At 42.0% G+C, this 27,551-nt stretch overlaps 1 protein-coding gene across 1 annotated transcript in view; it reads left to right on the top strand.

Annotated features, from left to right (window-relative positions):
• LOC147747165 (cytosolic carboxypeptidase 6-like) overlaps positions 1 to 27,551 on the top strand; it is a 2,097,334-nt gene that overhangs the window by 571,529 nt on the left and 1,498,254 nt on the right. Inside the window, exon 3 of the mRNA XM_086936177.1 lies at positions 1,826 to 1,937. Within this exon, the coding sequence (XP_086792303.1) occupies positions 1,826 to 1,937 (112 nt within the window). The remainder of the gene's footprint in view (positions 1 to 1,825; positions 1,938 to 27,551) is intronic.

The following is a 27,551-nucleotide window of genomic DNA, read 5'->3' as shown; positions in this document are numbered from 1 at the left end:
GATAATTATCGCTAGTTGTTGGTAATATGCTCCTATATTCTGAGATTACTTTCTAGAACTGGAAGACTACGCATGTTATCTTCAACCTTCCTGCAATGTTTGACCTAGATGCTTGTATATAAACTCTTCTGAGGGGAATTCATTCTGCACTGCTCTCTTTTTTTTACTGTAGTGATGACTGACTCATACTTAGAAACTCTGGGTTCACACAGAGGACAGGAACACCATCATATAAATAGCACATTTTAGAAGTAGAAACAAATGAACGTACAAGTGTATGTAGTTTTTATTTCTTAACGTCATATTTTGTGTTTCCTTATAGAATACCTGGGGGCGTATTACCAAGCAATAGCGATAATTATCGCTATTGCTTGGTTAGAGACAAAAAGTTACCGCTGAGCTGCGGCGATTTTTACCGCAAATAAACCTTGGTATTACCAAGGTTTATTGCAAATGCGATAAAAATCGCCGCAATGCATGAATATCGCTGAAAAGTCAGCGATATTCATGCATTACGGAGCTAATGCTCTTAGCCATGTTATCCACCTCCCATTGGATAACATGGCTAAGAACTGCTCAGGGCAGGTGTTAGCTTTTGGAGATATTCGCGCTTAGCGCGAATATCTCCAAAAGTTGGTAATAGGAGATAGCGATGTTAACAACTGTTTTCAGTCTCTAACATCTTGGCGCGCCCACTTTGCATATCATTAGTGATAAATATCACTGACATGCAAAGTGGGGCCCAAGATGGTCGCTATCTCCTACTAGCTGTCGCTAACTGGTGTTAGCGACAGCTAGGTAATAGGGAGATAATTTTATCTCCGCTTTCTTGGCTTTTAAAGCCAAAAAAGCGGAGATAAACCCCCTTGATAATATGCCCCACGGTTTTCGTGTTTTGTGTGTTGAAATAAAACACACAACAAAGTAAACATTCTTGAAAGTATTGTATAGTGCACTACTAAGACCGGCTGGATGCCAAATTTTATTTACCTTCTTCAGAAAAATTAATCCATAGTAAAATCAATTTCGAACACGCAACATAAACTAGAAAATTCTCCGCTTTTGTCAAAACAACAAGTCTGTGTTGGCGTTTCTGGCATATAGTCACCCAGGACACAAATTTTAATAGATGAAACGTTCAAAATAAATAGCTTTTCTGGAATTAAAAAAAATACAAAAACAGATCAAGGGAGATTGATGTGAGGGCTGTGATGAATGAACCCCACTCGGCAGTATGCATCATTCTGAGCATGATGAACGAAGGTGTTCGATTTGCAAACCTCCTAATCTGTAGCTGGGGTGGGTTTAAATTTGTCAAGGGAGAAACAACAGGAACAGAACAAAATCAACGTAAACCCTCTTCGGCTTCCACACTATAAGCTTCGCCCAATGCTCTGCATGTGTGTGTGGCTCGTACTTAAGGCATCCCCCCAGTAAATATACATTTTGAATGACACTTAAATCCATGCGAATTTGATAGACAGTGTTATTCGCGGCCGCTGCTGTTTGCGAGACTTTTGCAAAGATTAAAACAGGAAACGAGGCCGCGCCGCCCTGTTCAGAGGATCAGTGGAAGTTGTTCAATTCTCAAGAAGCTTTAAGGCTTAGAAATGTAGTGGATTTCGATGCGTGTTGTTGTTTCTTTTAAGGCGCAAGAAAAATTGCTTTTCTGCTTTTGTTTTTTTTTTCGTACAGGAAGTTGGGGGTCTCGAACTACCCGCCCTTGCACGCGTGTCTTAAGATCTTAGCAGTCTGACTGTAGGCGTTTTGCATTCAAGTGATGGAAGCTCCTAATGAATCAATACTGATTTTCTTCCTTATTTAGGTGCTCGCTGATGGGGTTTGATCTTAACCGGCACTGGCAGGATCCCTCGCCCTGGGCTCATCCCACGCTGTACGGAGTGAAGCAGCTGATCCTTCAGATGTACAATAATCCGGTGAGCAGAAGAACTAAAAAAAAAATGCATGCTTTGTGTGGTGTATCAACGTGTTCCCTGGTATTCCAACCATGACAGGTTATGTCAGCGAGTGTGTGTGTCTGACATGGCAAGTTTACACATCGATGGGGGTGGGCAGGTCAAATTTCATCCTTTGATGGCTTGAGTCATGTCAATCAAAAGGACAGCGTGACAGGATGAACAATGTGAAATTCAGTGAAGGCGAAAGATTGGCCGATGCAGGCCTTCGATGCAGGCCTTCTCGACCTGACGCGGAGGCGGGCTCCGATGGAGCAGATCTGAAGGTGTCCTGAGCTGGAAGAGACCAGACTGACTGCTCCATGCACAGTATCTTCCCTCCACGTGCACTGTTTGATGTTCAGTGAACATTTGTAGGAAAGTGGATCATGTCTCATTGTCTTTAGTGTTGGTCAAGAAAAGGTAACTAATGCTGGTTAAGAAAAACTTTGTTGCAGCACATAGAAAAACGTTGTCAAGGAATTTTTGTCAACAGGAGTACCTTCCACCAATTGTGGTGGACACAAGAAGTGAGATGCAGTAATATCTGTTTGAATGTGCTTCATTGCACCATACTCTTTAAATGTCAAAATACATTTTGAGGGGACTTCTGCATGCCAGCAGCATTAAAATGTGCCCTAATTATTTTTCAGCAGTAAACATTACTTTGCCCGCCATTTTGAGAAAAACACTAATGACGAGCAGTAATATATCAGTGTGCTAGTAATGTTGTTGCTTAAAAGGGTGGCACCATTATTGATGTACTCTCAGGACCGGGGGTGCCATTTGTTGCTGTATGTGGTTTTCTTTCATCACATGGTGCCTGTATTTTAGTACTGGATGCTGCATGGCGTATGTAGAAAATCTGTTCACATTCTTCTCCAGCTACGGTACAATACAGTTAAGTGGTCCATAGTAGCAGTGCAGTCACAGGCTTCGGCGAGATAGGCATAGTCTCAGGGCGCAAAGATTCAGAGGGGCACAGGTAGTTACACAAAGCTAGCGATGGGTAGTGGTGGAAAGAAGAGTCGCACCTCAGTGATAAAGGCAAATTTTTGCGGGCATTATAGTACTTGTATAATTCAATTAACAAAAATACAAGGTCTTGGTGTCACTCAGGGTAACATAACACCCCACTACCTCAGGTGTGAGTACACAGTTATCTAAAAGAAGTTCCTCATGCTATAACTTTACAGATGGATGTACTCCGGCACCCCCAATGTTTAATGCTTCATTGTTTATTCCAATTAAGCAAGAATCCTGAGTCGATTTTGGATACTCTAATCACAGGAAATGCAGGTATTCAAATAATTCTGGAGCATTTTTAGACTTATTAAACTTGTTAAGTTCCTTTGTTCATTTTCAATGTTTTAAATACAACACATTGTGTACAAGAACTGGACACATTCCAAGGTGATGCGTTCAAGCCCTAAACAATATATAAATCTTCAATAAGATGACAACAGTCCAATTTCCGTTGGAAAAGACACACAACAGCTGACACGTGTTTCGTCACATCCGTGACTCTTTCAAGGGTTGGGCACAAGAGTATGACAAGTTCCAAGAGAGTAGAAGCGACTCGACAAATACAAAGAGCAGCTGTTTCATTTAAATATCACAACTTCATAGCTTCACTGTGCTGTAGCAAAGTAAGGTATCGATGAAGTTTCTAACTCGCATTACAGACAAGAGAGGACTGCGGAAGTGGTGTGTTCTAAAGAGTAGAGAGGGGCCTTTCATCGTGCATTCTAAGCCAATGTAACTGTTTTACAGCTTCCAACACTTTGGATTCTTCACTCTTATGAAAAAAGTTGACCAAGGAAGTATGCCATAACCTGATTGACCATACCGCTATTTCAGACTGATCCACACCGTCATTAGAAACATTCTATTCTTCTCTTGGGACTCATCATACTCTTGTGGCCAAGCTTTGAAAAAGTCACGGATGTGACGGGCGGATCACTGACATAATATCGAGGGACATAATATCGACTACCAAAAATATCGGCGAAAAAATATCGACAGACAGAATATCGACTTTGTATCTACAAACAGGTAAGTACAAAAATATCGAGTAAAAAATATTGTTTACAACAATATAGTTTGTAAAACTATCGACTTCATTAAAAACAATGTTAAATTAAATTAATATTAAAAATTATTTACTAAAATATACTTTAAAATAGTTAAATTGCCTTATAATAATTACATAATTAATTAAAGTTATAATTTTTTTTTACAATCATATTTGTTAAAACATATATATATAGTAACATAATATAATTAAAAAATATCCAATATTATTACCGTAGGATAGCGGAAGTGTAAAATTACTATTCCCACTCCAGAGAGTGCAACATTAGATAAGGTGTTGGATAGTGTAGAGGTAAAAATTACTATTCCCACTCCAGAGAGTGTAACAGTAGGAAAAGCGTTGGATAGCGCAGGGGTAAAAATTACTATTCCCACTCCAGAGAGTGCAACAGTAGGGAAAGCGTTGGATAGCGTAGGGGTAAAAATTACTATTCCCACTCCAGAGAGTGCAACAGTAGGGAAAGGGTTGGATAGCGTAGGGGTAAAACTTACTATTCCCACTCCAGAGAGTGCAACAGTAGGGAAAGCGTTGGATAGCGTAGGGGTAAAAATTACTATTCCCACTCCAGAGAGTGCAACAGTAAGGAAAGCATTGGATAGCCTAGGGGTAAAAATTACTATTCCCACTCCAGAGAGTGCAACAGTAGGGAAAGCGTTGGATAGCGTAGGGGTAAAAATTACTATTCCCACTCCAGAGAGTGCAACAGTAGGTAAAGCGTTGGATAGCGTAGGGGTAAAAATTACTATTTACACTCCAGAGAGTGCAACAGTAGGGAAATGGTTGGATAGTGTAGGGGTAAAACTTACTATTCCCACTCCAGAGAGTGCAACAGTAGGGAAAGCGTTGGATAGCATAGGGGTAAAAATTACTATTCCCACTCCAGAGAGTGCAACAGTAAGGAAAGCATTGGATAGCCTAGGGGTAAAAATTACTATTCCCACTCCAGAGAGTGCAACAGTAGGGAAAGCGTTGGATAGCGTAGGGGTAAAAATTACTATTCCCACTCCAGAGAGTGCAACAGTAGGTAAAGCGTTGGATAGCGTAGGGGTAAAAATTAGTATTTACACTCCAGAGAGTGCAACAGTAGGGAAATGGTTGGATAGCGTAGGGGTAAAACTTACTATTCCCACTCCAGAGAGTGCAACAGTAGGGAAAGCGTTGGATAGCGTTGGGGTAAAAATTACTATTCCTACTCCAGAGAGTGCAACAGTAAGGAAAGCGTTGGATAGCGTAGGGGTAAAAATTACTATTCCCACTTCAGAGAGTGCAACAGTAGGGAAAGTGTTGGATAGCGTAGGGGTAAAAATTACTATTCCCACTCCAGAGAGTGCAACAGTAGGGAAAGGGTTGGATAGCGTAGGGGTAAAAATTACTATTCCCACTCCAAAGAGTGCAACAGTAGGGAAAGCGTTGGATAGCGTAGGGGTAAAAATTACTATTCCCACTCTAAAGAGTGCAACAGTAGGGAAAGCGTTGGATAGCGTAGGAGTTAAAATTACTATTTCCACTCCAGAAAGTGCAACAGTAGGTAAGGCATTGGATAGCGTAGAGGTAAAAATGACTATTCCCACTCCAGAGAGTGCAACAGTAGGGAAAGGGTTGGATAGCGTAGTGGTAAAAATTACTATTCTCACTCCAGATAGTGCAACAGTAGGGAAAGTGTTGGATAGCGTAGGGGTAAAAATTACTATTCCCACTCCAGAGAGTGCAACAGTAGGGAAAGTAGATACTTCATATATTATTTAAAAATATATATATATGTTAATATCTATAAACAAATTAATTAAAAGTAATTACCAATTTAATATAATATAATAATTAATTAATTACAAATACTAATTTAATTTAATCATTACGATTAGTTATCTATTAATACTAATTATTTACAAATTAACAATCAATTAATTAGTAATTAAAAAGTTACTTAACAATTAAAATCTCATAAATACCCCCAAAAAATTAACATATGTAATTAGTGTTAATTAAATTACTTCCCACCCTATTCCCCTATAAAACCACGATCCACTACAGAAAATAAATTGGTATTCTTAACATAATTATCAATTAATCAATTAAAAAAATTAATTCTCAATTAAAATGTAATTAATTACCAAATACCAATTATTTACCAATTAATTATAAATAAATAACACTACACAAATTAACATATTTAAATAATTATGATTAAATTACTTCCCACCCTATTCCCCTATAAGCCCTCAACCCGCTACAGAAATTAAGTTAATTAAATTAACATAATTATCAATTAATCAATAAATAAAATTAATTGGCAATTACAATTTAATTAATTACCAAATAAACATTATTTACCAATTAATTATAAATAAATAACACTACATAAATTAACATATTTAATTAATTATGATTAAATTACTTCCCACCCTACTCCCCTATAAACCGACAACCCGGTACAGAAATTAAATTAGTTAAATTAACATAATTATCAATTAATCAATTAAATAAAATTAATTGGCAATTAAAATGTAATTAATTACAAAATAAAATTAATTAACAATAAATTATAAACAAATACCAATAAATAAATTTACATATTTAATTAATTATAGTTAAATTACTTCCCACCCTATTCCCCTATAAACCCACAACCCGCTACAGAATTAAATTATGCAAAATTTAAATAACATTAAATTCATTAATTAAATTACATTATAAAAAATAAACACTTTTAACAGATAAAATACACTATAAGAAATTAGATATTATTAAATGTTCGATATTTTTTTAACCTATATTATGTACTTCGATATTTTGACTATATTTTAAAATTCGATATTACATTACTTACCTTCAAAACAATATTTTTGATGTCTATATTCTGTCCATTTGATATTCTGTCCAGCCTATATTTTGTACTCGATATTATTTCTATTCGATATTTTGTATTCGATATTTTGTCCGTTTACCGTGACGGAACACATGTCGGCTGTTGTGTTTCTTTTTTCACTGGAAATTGGACTGTTGTCATCTTACTGAAGATTTATATATTGTTTAGTACAGAAGATTTATATTTTGTTTAGGACTTGAACGCATCAACTTGACACGTGTCCAGTCCATGTGTTGTATATAAAACATTGAAAATGAACAAAATAACTTAACAAGTTTAATAAATCTAAAAATGCTCCAGAATAATTTGAATACCTGTGAATCCTGTGATTAGAGTATGCAAAATCGTTTCAGGATTCTTGCTTAAATTTAATGAACAATGAAGCATTAAATGTTGGGTGTGCCGAGGTAACAGTGGCATAACAAAGGCCCCCGCAGCCCCCGCGGTACATGGGGGCCCCCAGGCTCCAGGGGCCCCCTCAGCACAATACTCTGCCCGATGAGCTCCCAATTGAGTCTGGAGAGGGCCCCTCAAGTACCTTGCAAGCGGGCCCCCTCAAGAATTGTTACGCTAGTGCCTGGCAAGAGCATATATATATTGGTGATTCCGGGTAGGCTAAGAGGAGCGGGCAGTAAGTGCGTAGTGTGAGGATTTCCTCTCAACACAAGCAGAGAGTGGGTGAAGTATTTTTGCATAAACACGAGTGGCATCAAATTTGGTTTTGCCTGGGGCACTATCTGGGAGAAGGACTGCCCTGCATGGTACCTCGATCTAATAGCAGCACAGCACACCACCACTAAACTGCAGAAGGCGTCTATAGAATTCTCTTCTTTGTGGTACTGCATCAATTCGTTACTCAGGTTGTTTTTTCTACTATGAGTACTGAAAGAAAAAGTCGAATGGGGCTGATTCACAAAAACATTTATGAATATGGGAAGCAATTCTAAGGGAGTGCTATTTTACGTACTCTTGCATGCCTTTGTGAATTAGCCCTGAAATATGCCACTCCCTTTTATTAAAAATGCAAAGAGGATACAATCCATTCTGTTTATAAAGCTGTATATGAACATGAATTGAAAATTCCCATTTAAATGTTTTGTTGCAAATTCACGAAGGCACGTACAAGACCTTAAAAGAGTACTAGAGGAGTGCTACTTCACGTATTCCTAAATGTCATTGTGAATTGGTCCCACTGTCTCTGGTCTATGTGGGTGCTTTGGAGCTTGAAGCTGGTGAATATGGTCACTGCTACCTACGCTGCAGCAGCATTAGGAGAAAAGTCAGTACAGAAAAGAGTCCAGTTACGAAGGGAATGGGTGTCTAGTGGACTGTACAATAGTGGGGGAGATGGCTATAAGAAAGTAGCAAGAGCTCATGCCCAAGGCACTGCCTGAAATTTGGTGTCAGGGGAGTAAGAAACAAGTCAAGAAATATAACAGTGTATATGTGAGAAAGGGAATGATTCAGGGCATTGGGCAATTGGGCTGAGAGTTGGTAAACAAATACGTTGAAAGCATTTTATTAGCAAGCAGTCTTTCCTCCGTACCATCACCCACATAGTACGTGAATAGATATTATGGGGTTGTAACTCTGCTCTTATCAAGGTACCCAAAAAGATAGCATCTCTCCTAAGTTCCTTGCAATAAGGTGCTATGGTAAAGGGGCTCCAAGAGTGTTACATAAGCAGAGCTCTACCTCTCTTGCATGACTACAGGGCAACGAGGATATTTCTTTATAGAAATGGACAATTATTAGAAATATACAGAATTATAGATGAGTAACAGTGATTTATTGGAATGTTTTTCGCCAAGGGGTTCTAAGTGACATTAAATAGAAAACAAGAGCAAAGTAGAGTTTTTAATGACATCACTCAAAACCCCAAGGCAAAAAACATCCCCATCTATCACTTTTTACCCAACTATAGTTTTATTTTATGTATGGCCCTAAAATCTCTGCCCTTGCTTTCCACTGCTTTGCAGGGGCTGGTGAGTAAAGGGGGTTCCATACATAAGATGGCGTCTCCTCCCTAGCCCAAATGTGAAACCATACCTTCCCTTCCACCTTTAACCAACCCCCACCACCTTCACGGTCTTCCTTCCCTTGCTTGCAGCTGTGCTGTCTGCTTTCAATCAAAGCAGACACGCAGCACTGGTGCACAGGCTCTGAGAGCCCCGCCAGCCTGGCCTGGAAGGCCTTTATGACATAGTAACATTGGGTAACGAGTTTTGTTTCAACTGTTGGTACGTTAAGAATCTGGTGTAAACTATAAAGACGTCCAATGGAAGTCATGCATAAAAAAGATATACACATGTGATATGCTACTCAAATCTGGGTGCCAATACATACAATTTCATTATTTGCCATTCGGCTCAGGTTCAACCACAGGTTCCTCTCCTTTAAATCAGTGCTTATTTTGAGCCAGTGGTTTCCGGTGCTTGGCATGGGCGCTTAATTATCAGCACCAGCACTTAATTGTCGACACCAGCACTGATGACAGCTTCCACCTGGTGGCGCTGTTTGTATAATTTAGAGATGAGCAGCCCTGCAATTATTTATGAATTCATATGCATTAAAACGACTAATACCTGCCCCTCAAGCTAATTTGATAGCTTTCGGGGCCTGGAATAATCTGAATTGTCACACTTGTAGCAGTGTGCTGGTTAGTAGTTGTGTAGGTACTGTCATTGGCAACGCTGGGAGTGACAATGGTTGGAGCAAGCTGCAGAGGTCTCCTAACTAGAGCCCTGGCACTTACTTTATTAACACTGATGTAACTTCATTGAGATTTATTTTCTGTCGACAAATATACAGGAGAGCTGTTGAGAGCAAAGGCTGCATTGCACTATGTGCTGATTTACGTCATGAGTAAACGTACATGCCCGTTTTTTTTCAGATCGTCTTCAGATTTGCAATTTAATTTCTAAATTATCTACTGAAAAAGGCAGGGCACTGGTTCCCTACCGTGCTGTTTCCATTCTGTCAAGGCATACCACTCCACCTGCCCTCATGTGCGGTGTCACCGGCCCTGGACGCATTTTCATCACGTCAATAAGCCAACTGGCTCTCTCACAGAATTCAGTGGTCTCGCCCGCCCTGCTTGTGTGTCCTGCCAGTAGGAAACTGTAAACACTGCTCAAACAGCCCTTCAAATATCGCCAGACACTCAGGTCTCTGTGTAACGAACAAAGCAACGCGAGAAACCCCGGCAAAAGAGGCAATCAGGAGAGCTAAGCGATGCCATAGAAACCTTATCACCAGCAGGTTCCCTAACCAATGCCAAAGAGACAGCCTTGGAGGTGGAAAGTCTACGGGAGTGAAAACTGTGTTTAATGCCGGTAGCAGGTTCCATTGCCAGAAAGACAGATTGGTGGGCTGACGCACGCACTGCAAGTGTAATTCTGTGTTTGCGTGTCCCCGTATCTGTGCAGGTAACATCGAGGTTATTTTATGCTCATTTATTAGGCTTAACTTTGACATAATTTTAGGCACAACAGAATGTTTTGAGCACAACAGAATGCTTCACAGAAAACAGCCTTTTGTCATCCAGAGCATCTCCAGTTTAAAGTGCTGTGGCCCTTATTTATGAGGCCTTGCGTCACTTTTGCGCCGCCAGTGCGTCACTTTTTGTGACGCACCAGCGGCGTAAAATATGCGCCTTGTTGCGCCATATTTAAAAAGTGACGCATCTAGGTAGATGCATCCCTTTTTAAACCCCTGCGCCACATTATACCTGCGTCAGGTATAATGTATGCAGAGGGGGCGTTCCCCCGCAAAAAGCCTCGTAATAGTGACGCATTGAAATCAATGAGATTTCACTGCGTCACTTTTAGGATGCTGATGCGTCAAAATCTTGCGCCTGCCTCACAGCAGGCGTAAGACTGACGCAAGCCCTTTCACATGGGGCTTTCCCCGTGTGAAAGGACGCTTTGCTGGAGTTGCGTCACTTTTGTGACACACTCCAGCAATGCGTCACTTTTGCGCTTACAGATACATCAGAAATACTGACGTATCTGTAAGTCCTTGCGACATGATGCGTCATACATTAAATATGACGCATCATTGTTGTCGCAAGGAGTGCGCAGTGAAAAGTGACGCATCGCTGTTTTCACGCAGCGATCCGTCACTTTTCATTAATGAGGCCCCGTAGATTTACTTATTGAACAAGAACTGAGCTTTTACATAAACTACCTGAATATTGTGTGCATGAGGTCCATTTAAAACCCAAATTACAAAACAGAATCAGAATTTGGCGGGTGGATGAAAGTAAACAGCATTTTATGTGGTCATTACATACATGACAGCACGTTGTATAGTCATCCTTTACGTTACGCATTAAAAAAAATAAGAGTGGTATAGGTTGATTCAATGATTTGCTTCCATCATACCGTTTTTGGTTACGTTAGGGAAATGATTTAGGGCAAGTCTGTAGGTTAGAAGGTCAAAATGAGTACATAAAAAAATGGTACTATTAAAAACGCTCCTCAAAATTGTCTATATCTTTGACTTATGTAACTAACCTGATCATGATGTTACCTAAAATGCGTCACTTGGCTCACCGTTTCTTGAAATTTCCTTGGGAGAAGCCCAAATACGCCCAGTTAAACCACACTTTAATCCTAAGTAATTATGATTTATGTTGTCTTCCTATTTTTCACCAGCTTTTTTAGAAAATTATTTGGAGAAGAACCCCTTACCCTCTGTAAAACTTTTAATTAAATATATATTTTTGATCTGTGATCCCTGCATAATGCGATTTAAAATACATAATTTCCCTCAACCTAACTTGAAAGTTCCTTGAAGGGAAAACACTCAGCTCTCCCTCATCCCAAGTAAAGATCTTTAAATCCTATCTGGTTATGATCACTGTTTCAGTCAATGTGCATTAAATATATCCTTTAACACATCATGCCCTGACAATTCAGTAGATGCAAATCTCAAAAGCCGTGCAACAATTGGAACTAATCATGTCCAGCTTAAATCAACAGTACTAGTCCAGTGAGCTCTAAACTACCCCAATATTTACTCTCAAATCCTAGTGGAGAAAATCCAATTACTCCTGTAAGGCCGCATGTTAGTTAGCCCAACCACTTTGTAACAGCGATACCAGTTGAAGATCTCTGGCTACACCCTTCCCATGAAGCCACTCACATCTTTCATAAAACAGAAGTCGTGGCACCCTTAACCCGAGCCTTCCTGGAGGCAGAGGCTAATGGTTATTTGGGGGCTGTATCTAATAAAGCGACCCTTTACCCTTCTTCTCAAGGAAAATAAATATCCACTAGACTGTGCCAGCTACTACCAGATCTCTCTCCTTCTTGTAGTTCTGAAGGTTATGGCTAAAATGCTGGCAATGCACCTGGGTAAAGCGGTCCCCCAACTTTTTCATGAATCCCAGGTAGGGTTCCTTCCCAGATGTAGCTCTCCCAATTGCCTATGCACAGTGGCACACCTCTTATAGTGGACGAAAGATGACACGATGGAGAGAAAGGCGATTTCATAGGAAGCTGATAAGGTTTGGAGTGGAATTATCTCCTTTGTATCCTGTTTCGTATGGGCTTGGAGGAGGACTTCATGCACATGGTAAGACTTCAAGGGTCAAGAGATGTCCCTTATCCCCCCTTCTCTTCCTATTGGCATTTGAACCCCTAGTGGCCTCTATATGCATGGCGAGAGAAGTGATGATTCCCACAGACGCGAGAAAGATTAAGACCTAATCTAAACGGGCAGTATTCTGGCTCTATTTTCCCTGCCCCTGTCTTCCATAGCTCTGCTGATGTCCATTAAATACAACTTCTCTGGCCCTCCAGGCTATAATATAAATTGATCACAGAGTAAGGCCCTTTCTATGTCATCGGTCACTACCAACGGTTACATGCAAGGTTATAATATGAAATGGATGCCAGAGGAGCTCTGCTGTCTGGGTATTGATACCAGCAAAAGTTGTTTGGGCATGTTAGAGAACAACCTGCTTCCATTGATGGAATTCACTAATCAAGACTTTCTAACGTAGTCACACCTGAATTTGTCACTGTAGGTAAAGGTACAAATGGCAAAAATGGCTGTGGCACCCTGATTCAACTATCTCTTTGGCATTTTGTTCCTCCGTATACCTTGACGGCTGTTACTAAGCATAAAGACCGATATAAGATCCTACTGATGTAATGGGCTTCAACCTAAAATACGAGCTTTTCGGCTGTGGGCAGAAACGGGAGTGGGCTGCCTCGGACTACCCCATATGATGTCATATGTCATGGCTTTTCATTTGTGCCACCTAGCCACATTCATGAGTCCCAGTAAGGAGACCCCATTTTGTATGTGTTTAAAACGCCCCCTTCTTAATCTGTTTATACCTCCGTATGTTTGTAACTCCAACCCTTTGGTAGCCTGAAACTACAATCTTTTTGGTAATGGTGGTGGCCTGGAACACAGCCTAGAAGCTCATGGCCATACCACCACTGCTCCACCAAAACTCAATTACGGTATATTGCTGCTATTCGCATTGACGGGCAACCATTTTACTGGGCTTCTGGGTACAACAGTCGACTGAGGCGAGTGGATGAAGTATAAGACAGTGAATAGCTCAAGACCTATCCGGCATTGCAACTGGAATTTGGGCTCCAGAATACAGACCTCTGGTGCTACCGCCAGCTAGCTTACTGTCTGCGTGCTGCTTGTGGTAAACTTTCTTTGGAACTGCCCTTGTCACCCAACCTCCAGGACCTGCATGCACTGGGCTCAATACCGGTGCATATTTTCTAGCTTATATGGGTTCCTCATCAAAATCCTACAATCTGACTCTTCTCTTAATGTAGCCAGACTCCATGGCAGACATCCTAGGGAAAGATTGCTCCCCGGAGAACTGGATGACTGTGCTTGTAAACCACAACAGTGCTCTCAGGGAGTCCAGGTTGGAATTCTTGCTTTTTAAAATCCTGAACGGTTGGTACTGGTCTCCTTGGAAACTCAATAGAGCTAACCTCCTTCCCCATGACCGCTGCAGGACATGTGGAGTGGATCGCAGGATCTTTTCCATACTCTTTGGTCCTGTTCAGCTTTTTCTACCTATTGGGTGAATGTTTAGAGTAGACATCGTCTGTTCTGATCCCTCCCAATTTCTTCTTCTCCCCAGCATGCCCTTCTCATTGATATATCAGACCTCCCAGAGTTGACAATACATGTGGTGGCAAAATTATGCATCCTTCAACACTGGCTATAACCCACCACACCAACGTGTAATAAATGACTGATCGAGTTCTGTTGAGTTGCTAGCCATGAACAACCTATAAATTGAAAGATAATTTACATGCCTTCGAGGCAGTAAGGGGACCCTCTTTGTCAGCAATGCTGCTACCACCCCTTGCGATGCCTATCCAATTCCCTTAAGACATCAGTAATCCGAGCTGTCCTCAATCACTCTGTCCTCTGAATCCTCCCTATGGTGGATTGTTCTAGGCACTCCCTGAGAGTTCCTGATCACCTTCATAATGACCTTGCCCATACGTATGTTCTGGCTCTGAGGGTTGACCTCTACCATTTCCCTTTTTTTAAGTCTACCCCACCCGCCACCTCCACCCTGCTTCTACCACAACTTCTACTATCCTATTGGTTTTCTAATCATTATTGATTCTGGTCCAATGTTCTTATGGCACCTTGCATTGAATGTCTTGTTGCTTTCCACTGGTCTCAGCAACTGTAATTCCCCGTAGACACCTTCTTTCATGGGAATGTAAACATGCTGATGCCTTTGGTCTGCAATGTACAGTAACTAAATGAATTGTTGCAACAAAAATAAGTAAAAATGGGGTGGCACTCTTGGTTATTTTATATACATTCTTCTACAAAGTGTCAGCATTGTCGATGTTAAAATAACAGAAGCACTGGAGACCTGATGAAAAGTGCCAGTGTGTGTGTGTTTGTGTGCATACGTGTGTGAACCTTATGTTATGAACACAAAATAGGACATTTTAAAATGAAGAAACACTTTTACTTTTGTACATATTGAAATACTAAGATAAAGAATACAATTTGTTTCACCTTTTCGGGCACCCAACACCAGTGCAAACAGGTAAGGAAGGGAGGAGAGTGGAAATAGAAGGCAGAGCTGGCACAAAAAAAAATCTAAGATGGGAACGGTATGGGGGAAGTCATGGTGCAGTGCGGGAGAGGGCTGAGAACTGAGTGTGAGGGGCACATGAAGGTACTGGGGACACAGCAAGGAACCAAACCCACTCCATTGTAGTACTGAAAGCAAACAAAAATAGTCCTCTGACGTCAGCAGTGGAAGGATGTAACTTATCCATTCAGTACATTGAAAGGCAGAAATGCTCCTGCCTGGAACAACACAAGAATAGGAGCAACGCCATTGAAATAAAAAGCAGCCACCTGAAAAAGACAACAAAAACGTCCAATCAGGAGCAAGGGTCTGACCCAAAGCCCACTCCAGAGCCCTGATGAGTTTGTTGGAGCAGCCGGAGCTATTTATCACAATTGATAATATCGACTTCCCAGGAGTTCACAATTTACTGGGTGCAATACATAGCTCCTAGTTCGAGTTTATGGGGAATAAAATACAGATTTTGGTGATTACCACACCAAACTTTGCATGTCCCAGTAAATACTGTATTGCTTTTTCCTGTTATATTTCGTCAGGGTGGGCCTGCTGAATCTGAAGAAGGGTAAGCTATGTAATACACCTGTTAACTAGCAGGTTCGGTAGTTCCAAGCCACTCCCTATCAGAGCCTATGTATATAGGGCCTCATTTATGAGAAATGACGCATCGCTGCGTGAAAGCAGCAATGCGTCACTTCTCAGTCCGCACACCTTGCGACATTCCTGATGTGTCATATTTAATGTATGACGCATCATGTCGCAAGGAGTTACAGATACGTCAGTATTTCTGATGTATCTGTAAGCGCAAAAGTGACGCATTGCTGGAGTGTGTCACAAAAGTGACGCAACTCCAGCAATGCGTCCTTTCACATGGGGCAAGCCCCATGTGAAAGGGCCTGCGTCAGTCTTACGCCTGCTATGAGGCAGGCGCAAGATTTTGACGCAACGGCATCCTAAAAGTGACGCAGTGAAATCTCATAGATTTCACGGCGTCACTTCTACGACCCTTTCTTGCGTCAATACGCCCCCCTTGCATACATTATACCTGGCGCGGGTATAATGTGGCGCATGGGTTTACAAAGTGACGCATCTACCTAGATGCGTCACTTTGTAAATATGGCGCAACAAGGTGTATTTTTTACGCCACTGGTGCGTCACAAAATGTGACGCACCAGCGGCATAAAAGTGACGCACAGCCTCATAAATTAGCCCACAGTATATATTTGAAACAATAGGCCTGCCAATACACTGCTGGAATGGCTCGTAGCCAAGACCTAAAAAGAAGTGGCATCTGTCACAGAAACCTGAAAGGCACAGAAAGGAGAAGTGAAAGACATGACCAGAGGCGGCTCCTCCACTAGGGCGGAGGAGCGTCGCCCACTGCTTTCTCGCGTGCAAGAAGCAGATACATAAAATGGTAAGACTAATATTTTATGTTTCTGCATCTCACACTGCGAGAAAGCAGAAGTATTTGGTTGGGGGCGGGTGGGTCTGCTCTATTGCAGGGAAGGAGTGGCTTGCCCACTGCTGAGGACACTGACTGTTTGGAAGGCCCTCTGGCGCCAACCAAACCAGTAATGCACACTCTGCCCTTTCTTCATGGGCGCCTGGCTGGTCAGCGTTCAGACCAGTCACAGCGCTGCCATTGCAGCATTATGATTGGCTCAGGGGAGGGAGGCTGCCTGCTTACTGTTCCAGGCAGGACAGCAGGAGAGCAGGTCAGGAACAGAGACCACACGGGACCCGGGAAGGTAAGTTTATTTTATTTTTATATTAACCCTACCCCGCGAACTCCTGCGAGAACCCCCACTGCCACACCTGCGAGTCATTCCGGCTGCAACTGGGCATGACCAGGGTGGAAGATGAGGAGGAGAGAGACTTGGCATCTCCGCTTTTAGAAGTTATTGAGAAGATAATAACTCAGTGCTTAATTTGTGCCGGTGTACTCAACCCCGTCACTTATTTTTAAACACTGTTAACATATTTATGAGAAGCCACCACATTTGTTTTTTAAGCTGCGTTTATTGGTGCAGAATTAAAGTATGTAATATAACTTAAAAATAGGATAAGACTTGAACCTGCTGTTAAAAAAAGAGGTGGGTTGTGCAAGCTCCAGTGCACCAGTGAGTAATACTCTGTGTATACACGTGCCCTGGCGCTTAATATTTTACAAATTAAGCGCTGTAATAACTTTGTAGTATCCTGCATATTATATTGTAAGGTGTTTTACCAGCCCTGCTCAGCCAGTGCCTGTGCTCTGACTCATTGGAATGTTGGAGTCTGATGATGCCTCGGAATGTTGGGACTGAGAGAGGCAGAGTGACAGTTGGTCATGGGCCGAGCAGCTGACAGGCAGCTCCTGGTGGGGCTCTGATTTACTTCATAACTACATGATGTCCTGTACCTTACTACTTGTTATCTTCATGGAATAAAGAATCCTGAAATACTACCTTCCTGAGTGGACCTCCTTCACTACTACAAACTTGTGGTACATGGCAGTGGCTACAAATATTTTCGCTATGACTGGATTGATTAATCCACTGCTGTCATTTTGGTATTCCTTCTAATAAATACATTTGGATGTCTACATGGGTTCTGCAAGTGAAAACATTCTATTGTTTATGTACTTTATTGTGCAGTGTCTGATCCAAGTGAGCCCTTCAGCTCACTGCAAAGTGTTACTACCAACCCAACCACGTGTCCAAGGACTGCAGCCAATAGAAATCTGTGGCATTGAGGGACAAGTCCATACCTCACTTCCTCTTAGGCGAGATACATGCACGAAACGAGGCCTGTGTTTGTAGAATGTACTCTCTTTTTTAGTAGTTAAAATTTACAGACCTTTATACTCTAACGGAAAAGTTGTAAACTCTGCTAGAAAATGTGTTGCTAAAAAATAAATGTTCACATTTTAATTTGTGATCTCCAGTTTGACAAGTGAGGAAGTGAATTGGAAGTTACTTTCAGTTGCTATACAGCGCGGCAGGCCTTTCGCTAAGTACCTTTATTCCATCCCTAATGTATTCCAATATGAAAAACATTTTTTGCTTGGAGGATTTCACTTCAGATATTGGCAGAGGAATTAATTCCATCGCAATTAAATAATGCAGGAGCAGCGAATGTTGGGGGCACAGGTAGCAGACAAGAATCCCGCCAAGGGGAGACATCTCTGGCCTTCTGGGAATGTGTATGTGAGAAAAATGTACTTCGGAACGACCAGGGAATGCCCGAAACATGGACCAATATTGAGCCCCGATAGAAGCAGACTTAAATAAGATTAATTAGAGGTATCTGCCGAGAAATAATGAGGATTCCAGGATCATTCATAACTCGAGAGTCCAGGTATTGATCCCAGATTAACCTCTGGAAGGCATTCAATATTGGAGGTACTTTTTCTATGTCTACCTGCGCGGTGAAGTTCGGACCGGTGTATACGGCAGCTTCGGGTCATTTAACGTGTGTCTATGCGAGGAGGGGGGGGGGGGAGCAGCGGTGGAAGGAGGGGTCTAGAGGAGGTGGTAGTTTGCTGAAATCTTGACAGCGTTAGAAAGAAAAAGTTAGGCCAGTCGTCCATTTGCTGTTTTTTCCATGTTGATAAGGTGTTTAATTTTGTGCTATTACTTTCTTATATAGAATGTTGTTATAGGGTCCATGATGTGCCTGCATTTATTAATGTGGAAACCATAAGATACGGAACACAAATATGAATCATCTATATATTTAAGTAAAAAACGGAGAAAATAAAAAGTTGGGAGCTATAAATTCTCTAACATGTACCTTTTAAGATTTTGTCTTGATTAACCCCCAGATTCATCAAAGTCCTGTTTTGCGAGTCCTTAATAGCGAATTTTAAGGATTCGCTATTAAAGACTCGCAAAACGGGATGCATGTAGAAATTGCAATAATTTTAGCGATTTCTACAGCTTCCTTATTTGCGATTCGCTAATTGCTAATCGCAAATAAGGAATGGCTTTCCCATTCATTCCTATGGGCCTAAAGGAAGCAATTCCAAGGGTGCCAGGGTGTCCAAAGGACACCCTGTTGCACCCCTGAAATGGTAATGTCCACTGGTGTTGCGCACACACATGTCCCAAGGACATGTGTGTGTGTAACATACAACTTAGAAAAATGCACTAAAGTGCATTTTTCTGAGTTTTTGCTATTTACCACGTAGTTAGACTTTGCGGTAAATAGCGGCCCCAGATTGCGATTTCGCAATTTTAAAATGGTTTATGAATTGCATTTAAGGAATCTCAAATTGAGATTCCTTAAATGCAATTAATCGCAATTTAGCGATTTCTACATTTGCGATTTTTGCATTTGGGATGATGCATCCCAAATGCAAAAATATGGCTCACAAAGGGCCAGATTCTCAGAATCTGGCCCTTTGCAAGCCGATTCTGGTTTGATGAATCTGGCTGTAAGAGTCTTAAAAACAGGAATCTCTAAAAACACATACATTTCCTATTGTTTTCTGGAACAACTCTTTAGTACCTGTGAAAACTCTGGAAGTTTGTAGATGATATAGCAGGCATCAGGAGGTAAAGGTGTTCGCTATCTATCTATCTATCTATCTATCTATCTATCTATCTATCTATCTATCTATCTATCTATCTATCTATCTATCTATCTATCTATCTATCTATCTATCTATCTATCTATCTATCTGTGACCATAGTAAGGATTTAGAAGCCTGTTAGGAAAGACAAGGTATGGCCTTCTCAGAATATCCTCTTACTCAAAAGTTTACAGGTACACTGAAAGCTAGTTTCCATATGAAATAATCTCGGGCTATAGTTCTGTAATTATTTCATTCTGTGGGGTTGGCAGTACCATTTTCTGCCCAGGCTAGAGAAAGAGAGACAGACCATATGAAGAAATCCCCCTCCGACTGTGCAGTCCTGTTCTGCCAGGCAGTGCAAGTCCTACAGAATCCGCTGGAAGTGGAGAGTGGTGCCATGCAATGAGCGTGTCCTCTCAGGCTCTTTCCCTGGGAGTTAACAGTGTCCTTTAGAATCAGTCACACTAAACGGGGTGTTGCAAATGCCTGCTGAGTCCTCCTGCAATTTGCAAAGACCACTCAAGGTAAACTTGCAACAATTTGGGTTTATATTGGGCAGGCTTTACTGAACCTACAGATTCTCTGTCATCTTGAAAAGGATCACACTTCAATTGAAGTCAGGATGTACATCTCATCCGTTTCTCTGCGAGAATATGTATTTTGTCATTATGCAAAAGTATTTGAGACAAGTTGGCTAGGCCAAAGCAGTCCTGTTTCAGGCAAAAACTTTAGCCTGTTACAAATTCCATTCATGCTGTGAATTGTTTTTCAATATGGTTCCCTATCATATACGTTTATGAGTTCTTAGATAACATATGCATTACTAAATCTTTGTCCTAGATCCTTTGCAACCTATCGTGTCTATTGATATTCTTTTTAGAATTATTATTACATCTTATGTGAGCCCGTTTTTCTCCCTGATCTTTCAGTAAGATTAAAGCCATTTCAAGATTGTCTTATTTAACTTTCACTAATCATATGCTATTTACAACATAATCGTTCATATTGAGATTGTTGTTTCTCGTCTGCAAGGTTGAAGTCTTGTGCTCAGCTACTGCACCACAAGGGAAAGCCCAGAATTGTTAGAGGGTATGTTTTTTGCATGACTTTCTTCTTAAGCAGCTGTGTTTGAGTGCTGTTGAAATTGGGTTAGGCCATTTTAAGGCTACCTTCTTTACCATCCCTTTTAGTGAGTCCCATAAGTGGGAACACGGTTAATACCTGTAGGTGGAAGTAGAGATGCTTCTCAGGCACAGCCTGAAATTCACCAAGGCCACCAATGCTGATGCTGTTCACATTCAACAGAGCTGCGGCAGACCATAAATTAAGATCCAGCAGGCACAAAATTCAATTCTTCGGCCACCTCACCAAGCTACTGCAGATTCCCGGCTGAGCACAAAGTGGAGTTCCACTAGGCGTGCAACGTACCCTTGTTGGCACACAGCAGAGCTCCTGTAGTCACAGAGTGGAGCTGTTGCAAGCCTTCAGTTCCGTTCCACAGGGACTTACTGAGCACCTCCTGGCATCCCACTGAGCACCTCCTGCCATCCCACTGAGCACCTCCTGGCATCCCACTGAGCTCTTGCACCGACCCAGCTGACCTTCAGTTGGCATCCCCTACCCATTGGAACTTACTGACTTCAAATAGAAATGTGACTTTGCTCCTCGATCAACCAAACTAAGCTGATGCTGGGTACAATAAAGCTCCTCTCATGGCTGAGATCTCTTCTAAACATCCCAAATGGACCCATGAAGGCCCCTCACTGAGCTCTTGCAGGTCTTTCATTAGCTCCCCCGTGCACATAGTGTATAGCTTTCGACATATCTCCTCTGGGAAGCCCACTGTACTCCCGCAAACACACCACTGAGAGCCACCCATCACCTCTATGAACTCCACAATGCATTCAACTCAGGAGACACTCAGCAGAGTTCCTGTTTCGATACAAATGAACTTATGAATTGCTTCCCTCAACATATACTACTCGGCCTCCAATAGGTTTCACCAGCATAACTACCATTTCTCCCAGGTCTAATATACTCCTTTTATCGGGAGAATTCATTTGATGTCTGTTCCCATGCAAGTGCAAAGACTGACAAATGAATTCTTTATCTGTTATGCTATTTCCTACTAATTCCTAATAAGTATTATTCACCCAGCTCAGCCTAAAATGAAGTTGATTATTATTTTTTTAATGTGGTGCTTCTAATTACTGTAGGTAACATGTGTCACTACTACCCATTTTAATGATACAGTGCATTTTATCCAAAACATGCTTCTCTCGCCCACGGCCTCTGCTTCATGTGTAAGTGGACTACTATTTAGCACAATAGAAAAGAGAAAAACAATACAAAAATGAGTAGCTGCCTGTGGTTTCAGGTAGGTACTTCAGCATATTCAAGGACTTTCTGCAGAAATCTATGTGCAGTCAGTAGGGATTTCCTCTAATCTAAGCGGTCTAGCTTTTAGTACTTCGCGATGCGCATGCAGTCCCTGGGCTATTTAAGGACAGCTGCCACATGGACACGCACGCGTTGAGAGGGCTCTGTGCGTGGGTTACAGGGATTGCTGCAGTGAAATAACTCATGAGTTTCAACTCTGCATTTTGTATTTTATTTTTAGCAACTACTTTTAATGGCTTTGGAGTCTCCCGGCACCTGCACTTTACACTCTCTGGCCCGTGCCTTATGGAGAGAATGCTTCTCCTTTACTCCTTCGCTGCCATCTTTCCTCCTCTGTGTGGTGCATCATGAGGATGCAATCTTGGAAAGGCGTGCTCTAGCTTTTGATTGTTTAAGGATGACTGCAGCATAGACTCACCCTCATTGAGGACTCTATGGGTGTTTTAGAGTGATATGCTACACTGGGATAACTAAAGAAGTTAAACTCCTTATTTTATTTTTCAATTTTAGCAACTACTTTTAATTGTTTTGTAGACGGCTGGCACTATCACTTTACTCTTTCCAGTCCATGCTTGCAGAGGTAGCTTTTCTCTTTTGCTCCATCACTACCATCTTTCCTCTTCTGTGTGGTCCCTCGCTAGGTTGTTATTTTACAAAATCATACTCTAGCTTCTGGTGATTCTATGATGTACAGTCAGTCCCTGGGGTAACCACTGGTGCACCAAAGGTCCACCAAAGAAAAGCCCACCTGCGCCCGTGAGTGCACAGTGCAGGCATAAGACCTGCCGTGCTGCCGATTTTAGACTGTATGTAAGTTGTAATGTATCCATTCTTTATATTACTCCCCAGCCTCTATGGTAAGACCAGCTATCCTGGACTACCTTCCTCAATCTATCAAGTTCCCCAAACTGAAGTATCACCTTCTGTCTTTCTCAGACCCATTTCTTTCCTGAGGCATCTGCCCCTGCTTTTGTGTTCGGCTTCTTGCCTCTTCTCTCCCACTGTTCCAGAAATGTTTTCTTTCCCTCCCACTCTGCCTCATTCTTTGGCTATTTTTGGCCTTAGTCCTGAAACTTCAGAACCCAACATCTCCTGTGTTTGCAATAGCAGTAGATCGCCGGTAAAGTATTAGGTTGAAATGAGGAACATTTTATCAGACCACATACTGGACCAGAGGTTTATCACTAAGACTTGTTAGGGAGGACTTCACTGCTGAATTAGCTCTTGTTATTCCCCATTCTAAAACACTGAGGGGCATATTATCAAGGGGGTTTATCACCGCTTTTTTGGCTTTAAAAGCCAAGAAAGCGGAGATAAAATTATCTCCCTATTAACTAGCTGCCGCTAACACCAGTTAGCGACAGCTAGTAGGAGATAGCGACCATCTTGGGCCCCACTTTGCATGTCAGTGATATTTATCACTAATGAGAGGCAAAGTGGGCATGCCAAGATGTTAGAGACTGAAAACAGTCGCTAACATCGCTATCTCCTATTACCAACTTTTGGAGATATTCGCGCTAAGCGGGAATATCTCCAAAAGCTAACACCTGCCCTGAGCAGTTCTTAGCCATGTTATCCAATGGGAGGTGGATAACATGGCTAAGAGCATTAGCTCGCTAATGCATGAATATCGCTGACTTTTCAGCGATATTCATGCTTTGCGGCGATTTTTACCGCATTTGCGTTAAACCTTGGTAATACCAAGGTTTATTTGCGGTAAAAATCGCCTCAGCGCTGCGGTAAATTTTTGTCTCTAACCAAGCAATAGCGATAATTGTCGCTATTGCTTGGTAATATGCCCCTGAGTTTATTAGTTGCCCTAATCGCACTGGAGACCTTCTTGTAGTGATGTAGAAATGTACCTTAATAGTACTCTCTTAGGCCACCTTTCCAATAGCCATGACAGAATGTTTATCTTCAACCATTTCTCTCAATTCTCACTTTACCATCAAAACTCTGTTGGTCTGTTGACTGCTTGACCCAGAAAAGGCGTTTTATTCTCTGTACACATTTATTTCTACTGCCTGCCTAGCCTCCACTAACTTTATCCTTCTTGTCAATTTTAACATTCATATTGATGTCCAAGAGGACAAGGTGGCCTCTGAACTCCCCACCATCTGCTCCTTGGCAAATCTGTCCCAGCATTATCAAGTCTGTTCATACACTGAAATTGCCATGGTCTAATGGGAAAGCAATCTTATTTACTCTTGATAATTTATTCCAACCTAAATGACTTTCACAGGCTTAACTAACACTTTGCTACTAACCATGGCCTTAAGTTTAATGTTCTCAATCTCTTGATGATTCTCGATAAATCTCGCCTGCCTCTGTCGTGCAATACAGATTTCTTTTGTAAGTCTACGATGATTGGGTCGCCACAGGCTTGGGCACTGAACTTCTACTCAAATCTTGGTCCTGCCATCGGTCCTGCTCTTGGCTCCATAGTGTACGGAAGACTTTGGCATAACCACTTTGGAGGACCGTACTGCCTACAAAACTCAAGTAGACACAAAAAGCGTATTCATTTTACTTGGACTTAATACTGCCACAATCACATTCTTTCTTCTACCAACCCTGCTAAAGAAGCTTTTGCTAACTGCAATTCACTGGCTTAACCTGCTTGTTTAAATGTCTCCAAATCTCCCTTAAAGAAATTATGCATGGATCTCTAGGAAGCCTTTCAAGACCAAATTCTGAACCTTGTATCTTCATTTCCTCAGTGAAGATCTCCCCTTCTCCCGCACTTGCAGGTCGTTAGCCCTTTCCCACTAATCCCTCTTTTTCCTGGTCTACTTTTGCAATGGGCCCACTGGAGAGGCTCTTAGCACGTCTTCAGGGTATTTCTTGACACTTGTCCAGATAAGATTGAGTAAGTCCTTTTCTCCTAGTACAGCTTTTCTTACGACTTCCATTTGCAACCTTTCTCTAACCTCTGACTCTTTTGCAGCAACACGAAAAACGTGGAAGTCGGCTCTACTAATTCCCCTTAAAAAAAATCTTCACTTGATCTGACATTCTTAGCCAACTACCATCATATCTCTCTGCTTTCCCTTCTGTCTGAAGTCACCGAAAGATGCTTTAACCACCAATGTCCTCTTTCACTGAAGATAATTCTCTCTTACATTCACCAATCCGGCTTCTGTTCAAACTTCAGAATTGAGAAAGTATTTACAGCCACCACAAGTGACATTAGAATGACCCTCGATGCAGGAGGCAACGCTAATCCTCCTTGATTTATCAGCTGCATTTAATACGGTCTCTCCTGGCCTTTTGTTTCATACATTTGTGGAAGCCGGCATTGCAGGCACTGTTATCAACTGGTTTGCAGCATTTCTTTCTGGTCACACTCAAGTGGTTTCTCTGGCTCAGTTGTGCTCAGTATTTAAAACTGTACACGCTGGCATCCCACAGGGCTCCTCTCTGAGCTTGCCGCTCTTCATCCAGCCAAACTCAGTGCTTCATCTGGATTTCACTTTCTTGCTCACAGAGATGACGCACATTTTATTCTGAAATTGCAAGGTGCATGCTTTTCTCTCCAGGATAGGTTTAAAAATTGCCTTTGTGCACTACTGGGATGGATACGGTACAATTCACTCTGTTTAAATTCGGACGAGACTGAGGATCTCGTCTTTGGCAATTCTTCAGCCGGGTCCTCCAGTGGTGGCCGGCCTCTTTGGGTGCCTGCCCATCTCCTATTGTTCGACTCTTAGGCATCATATTTGACTTAAAGCTCCCTTTTGAACTCATATTAATAAACAGTGGGTGCCTGTTTTTTCCTGTTAACATTTATCTGGAAAGGTACCCCTCACCTTCCCATGGCTTCCAAACAAACCCTGGTCAGGTCTCAGCAGACTTGATTATTGCAACTGCTGTTCTGCACAAACTTCAGCCGATCCAAAAGGACACCAAACGTCTCATCTTTAGTTGCAATAGGACCTCCAGAGGATCCCCTCTCATCCAAGCTCTCCACTGGTGGGCACTATTTATTTAAAACAAAGATACAGCTCGGACAGGAATACGGGAGAAGTGGGAAAGCACGCGATTCACCAGAAAGAAAATGTTGACTGCTGTTTTAGTGCCTTCCACTCCCAATTATATCTCAGAAAGAATGGTTCTGCCTTCCCATGGCCTCACAACACTGAACCGTGGTTGTGAGGCTCAGGGGATGCATGTAGACATGGAAACAGTGAGTTTAGGTGTGTAGAAAGCTTGTGTGGGACAGGGATAAATCAGACTGGGAGCTTGTTGGGTCATAATGAAGCAGACAAGAAAATTGGTTTGTGTAGGGATGGATCAGACAGGAAACTTGGGCAGCATAACAATGGAGTAGACAGGAAGATTTGGTGGTGTAGAAATGGGTAAGGCAGAGATTGGGAGGCATACTTATGAACCCATGCACCACGCAACGAGGCACAGGAGCGACACAACTCAAGTTTGGTTTATACATCCGCGCAAGGCCACCTTGCGTGGCCTTGCATGGCTTGTTAAATCCAGGGTAAAACAGCACAGTGCAAATCGCTGCCTTGCATTACTCTGCCCCAGGGAGGCATTCCATGGGTGGAGCATGGGTGTTCCCGCACATCCACCCCTGGATTTTGGCGCATTCCCAGATCTACCATTAATGGTAGACCTGGGCCTGCCTCAAAATGCCACGCCTCCCCAGGTGAGGCGTAATGAGGAGAAATATATCCTTGTTACTTCCTTGTTACTTTCTCGTTACTATCCTCGTTCTAGTGTGCTGCATTGTGCAGTACACATAGAAAGAGGAAAATGCCTCATGGGATTGTTTATGTGCAGCAGGAAGGTGTCCCTTCCTGCACAAAAATAATCCTGATTTCAGCGCAGGCATCCTTGCACCGTGGTGCAAGGCTGCCTGCACTGGTGCTAGGCAGCACATTGTGCACCAGCACTGGGAAATGACAGGAATGAGGTATATATTGTTAAGTACGGTGCATTCCTGCCCTTTCCCTATCATGCAGCGCAGCAAGGTGACTTGCTGCACTGCGTGATTAATTGTTAAATATGACCCTGGGTATTGTAGGAATAGAGCTAGCGTTGCTTTAGGGGTGGGACAGCTGAAATGTTTCCTGCTAAAGGAATACTGAAAAAATGGCCATGAATAAAGCATTGTGAATGCATACACAGGCAAAATAATAGGGTGCTGTAGTGATGTAGTAGGCAGGGAGTCAGGGTGATGTAGGAGACAGAGGTGGGGGATATAAGGAATAGAAGAGAAAGGGTTAGGGACAAGTGTCTGAGACTTCAGGAAGCAGCTCAAGACCTGGCTGTTCGAGCAGTAGCGGACCCTCCCCCCTCCCCAAGTGCCTTGAGACCCTCCGGGTGAGTAGTGTGCTATATAAATGCATTGATTGATTGATTGATTGATCACAAGGAAATACAGATGAATTTAAGGTCATACTACAGACGAAAGTGACATTGTTTACTGGTGTAATCTTTTGGCTTTCCCATTGCAAGTACAGTCCAGGGCAGCACTTCCACCTTCTGATCTTTCCAGAATCATGAAATATGAACAAATCATAGGTAGTTTTCTCTGAGAAAGAGTT

This window comes from Lissotriton vulgaris, chromosome 1_1, assembly GCF_964263255.1.
Source record: "Lissotriton vulgaris chromosome 1_1, aLisVul1.2, whole genome shotgun sequence".
Taxonomy (NCBI): domain Eukaryota; kingdom Metazoa; phylum Chordata; class Amphibia; order Caudata; family Salamandridae; genus Lissotriton; species Lissotriton vulgaris.
The sequence above is the reverse complement of the archived record's forward strand: the minus strand, read 5'-3'. Positions and strand labels throughout refer to the sequence as shown.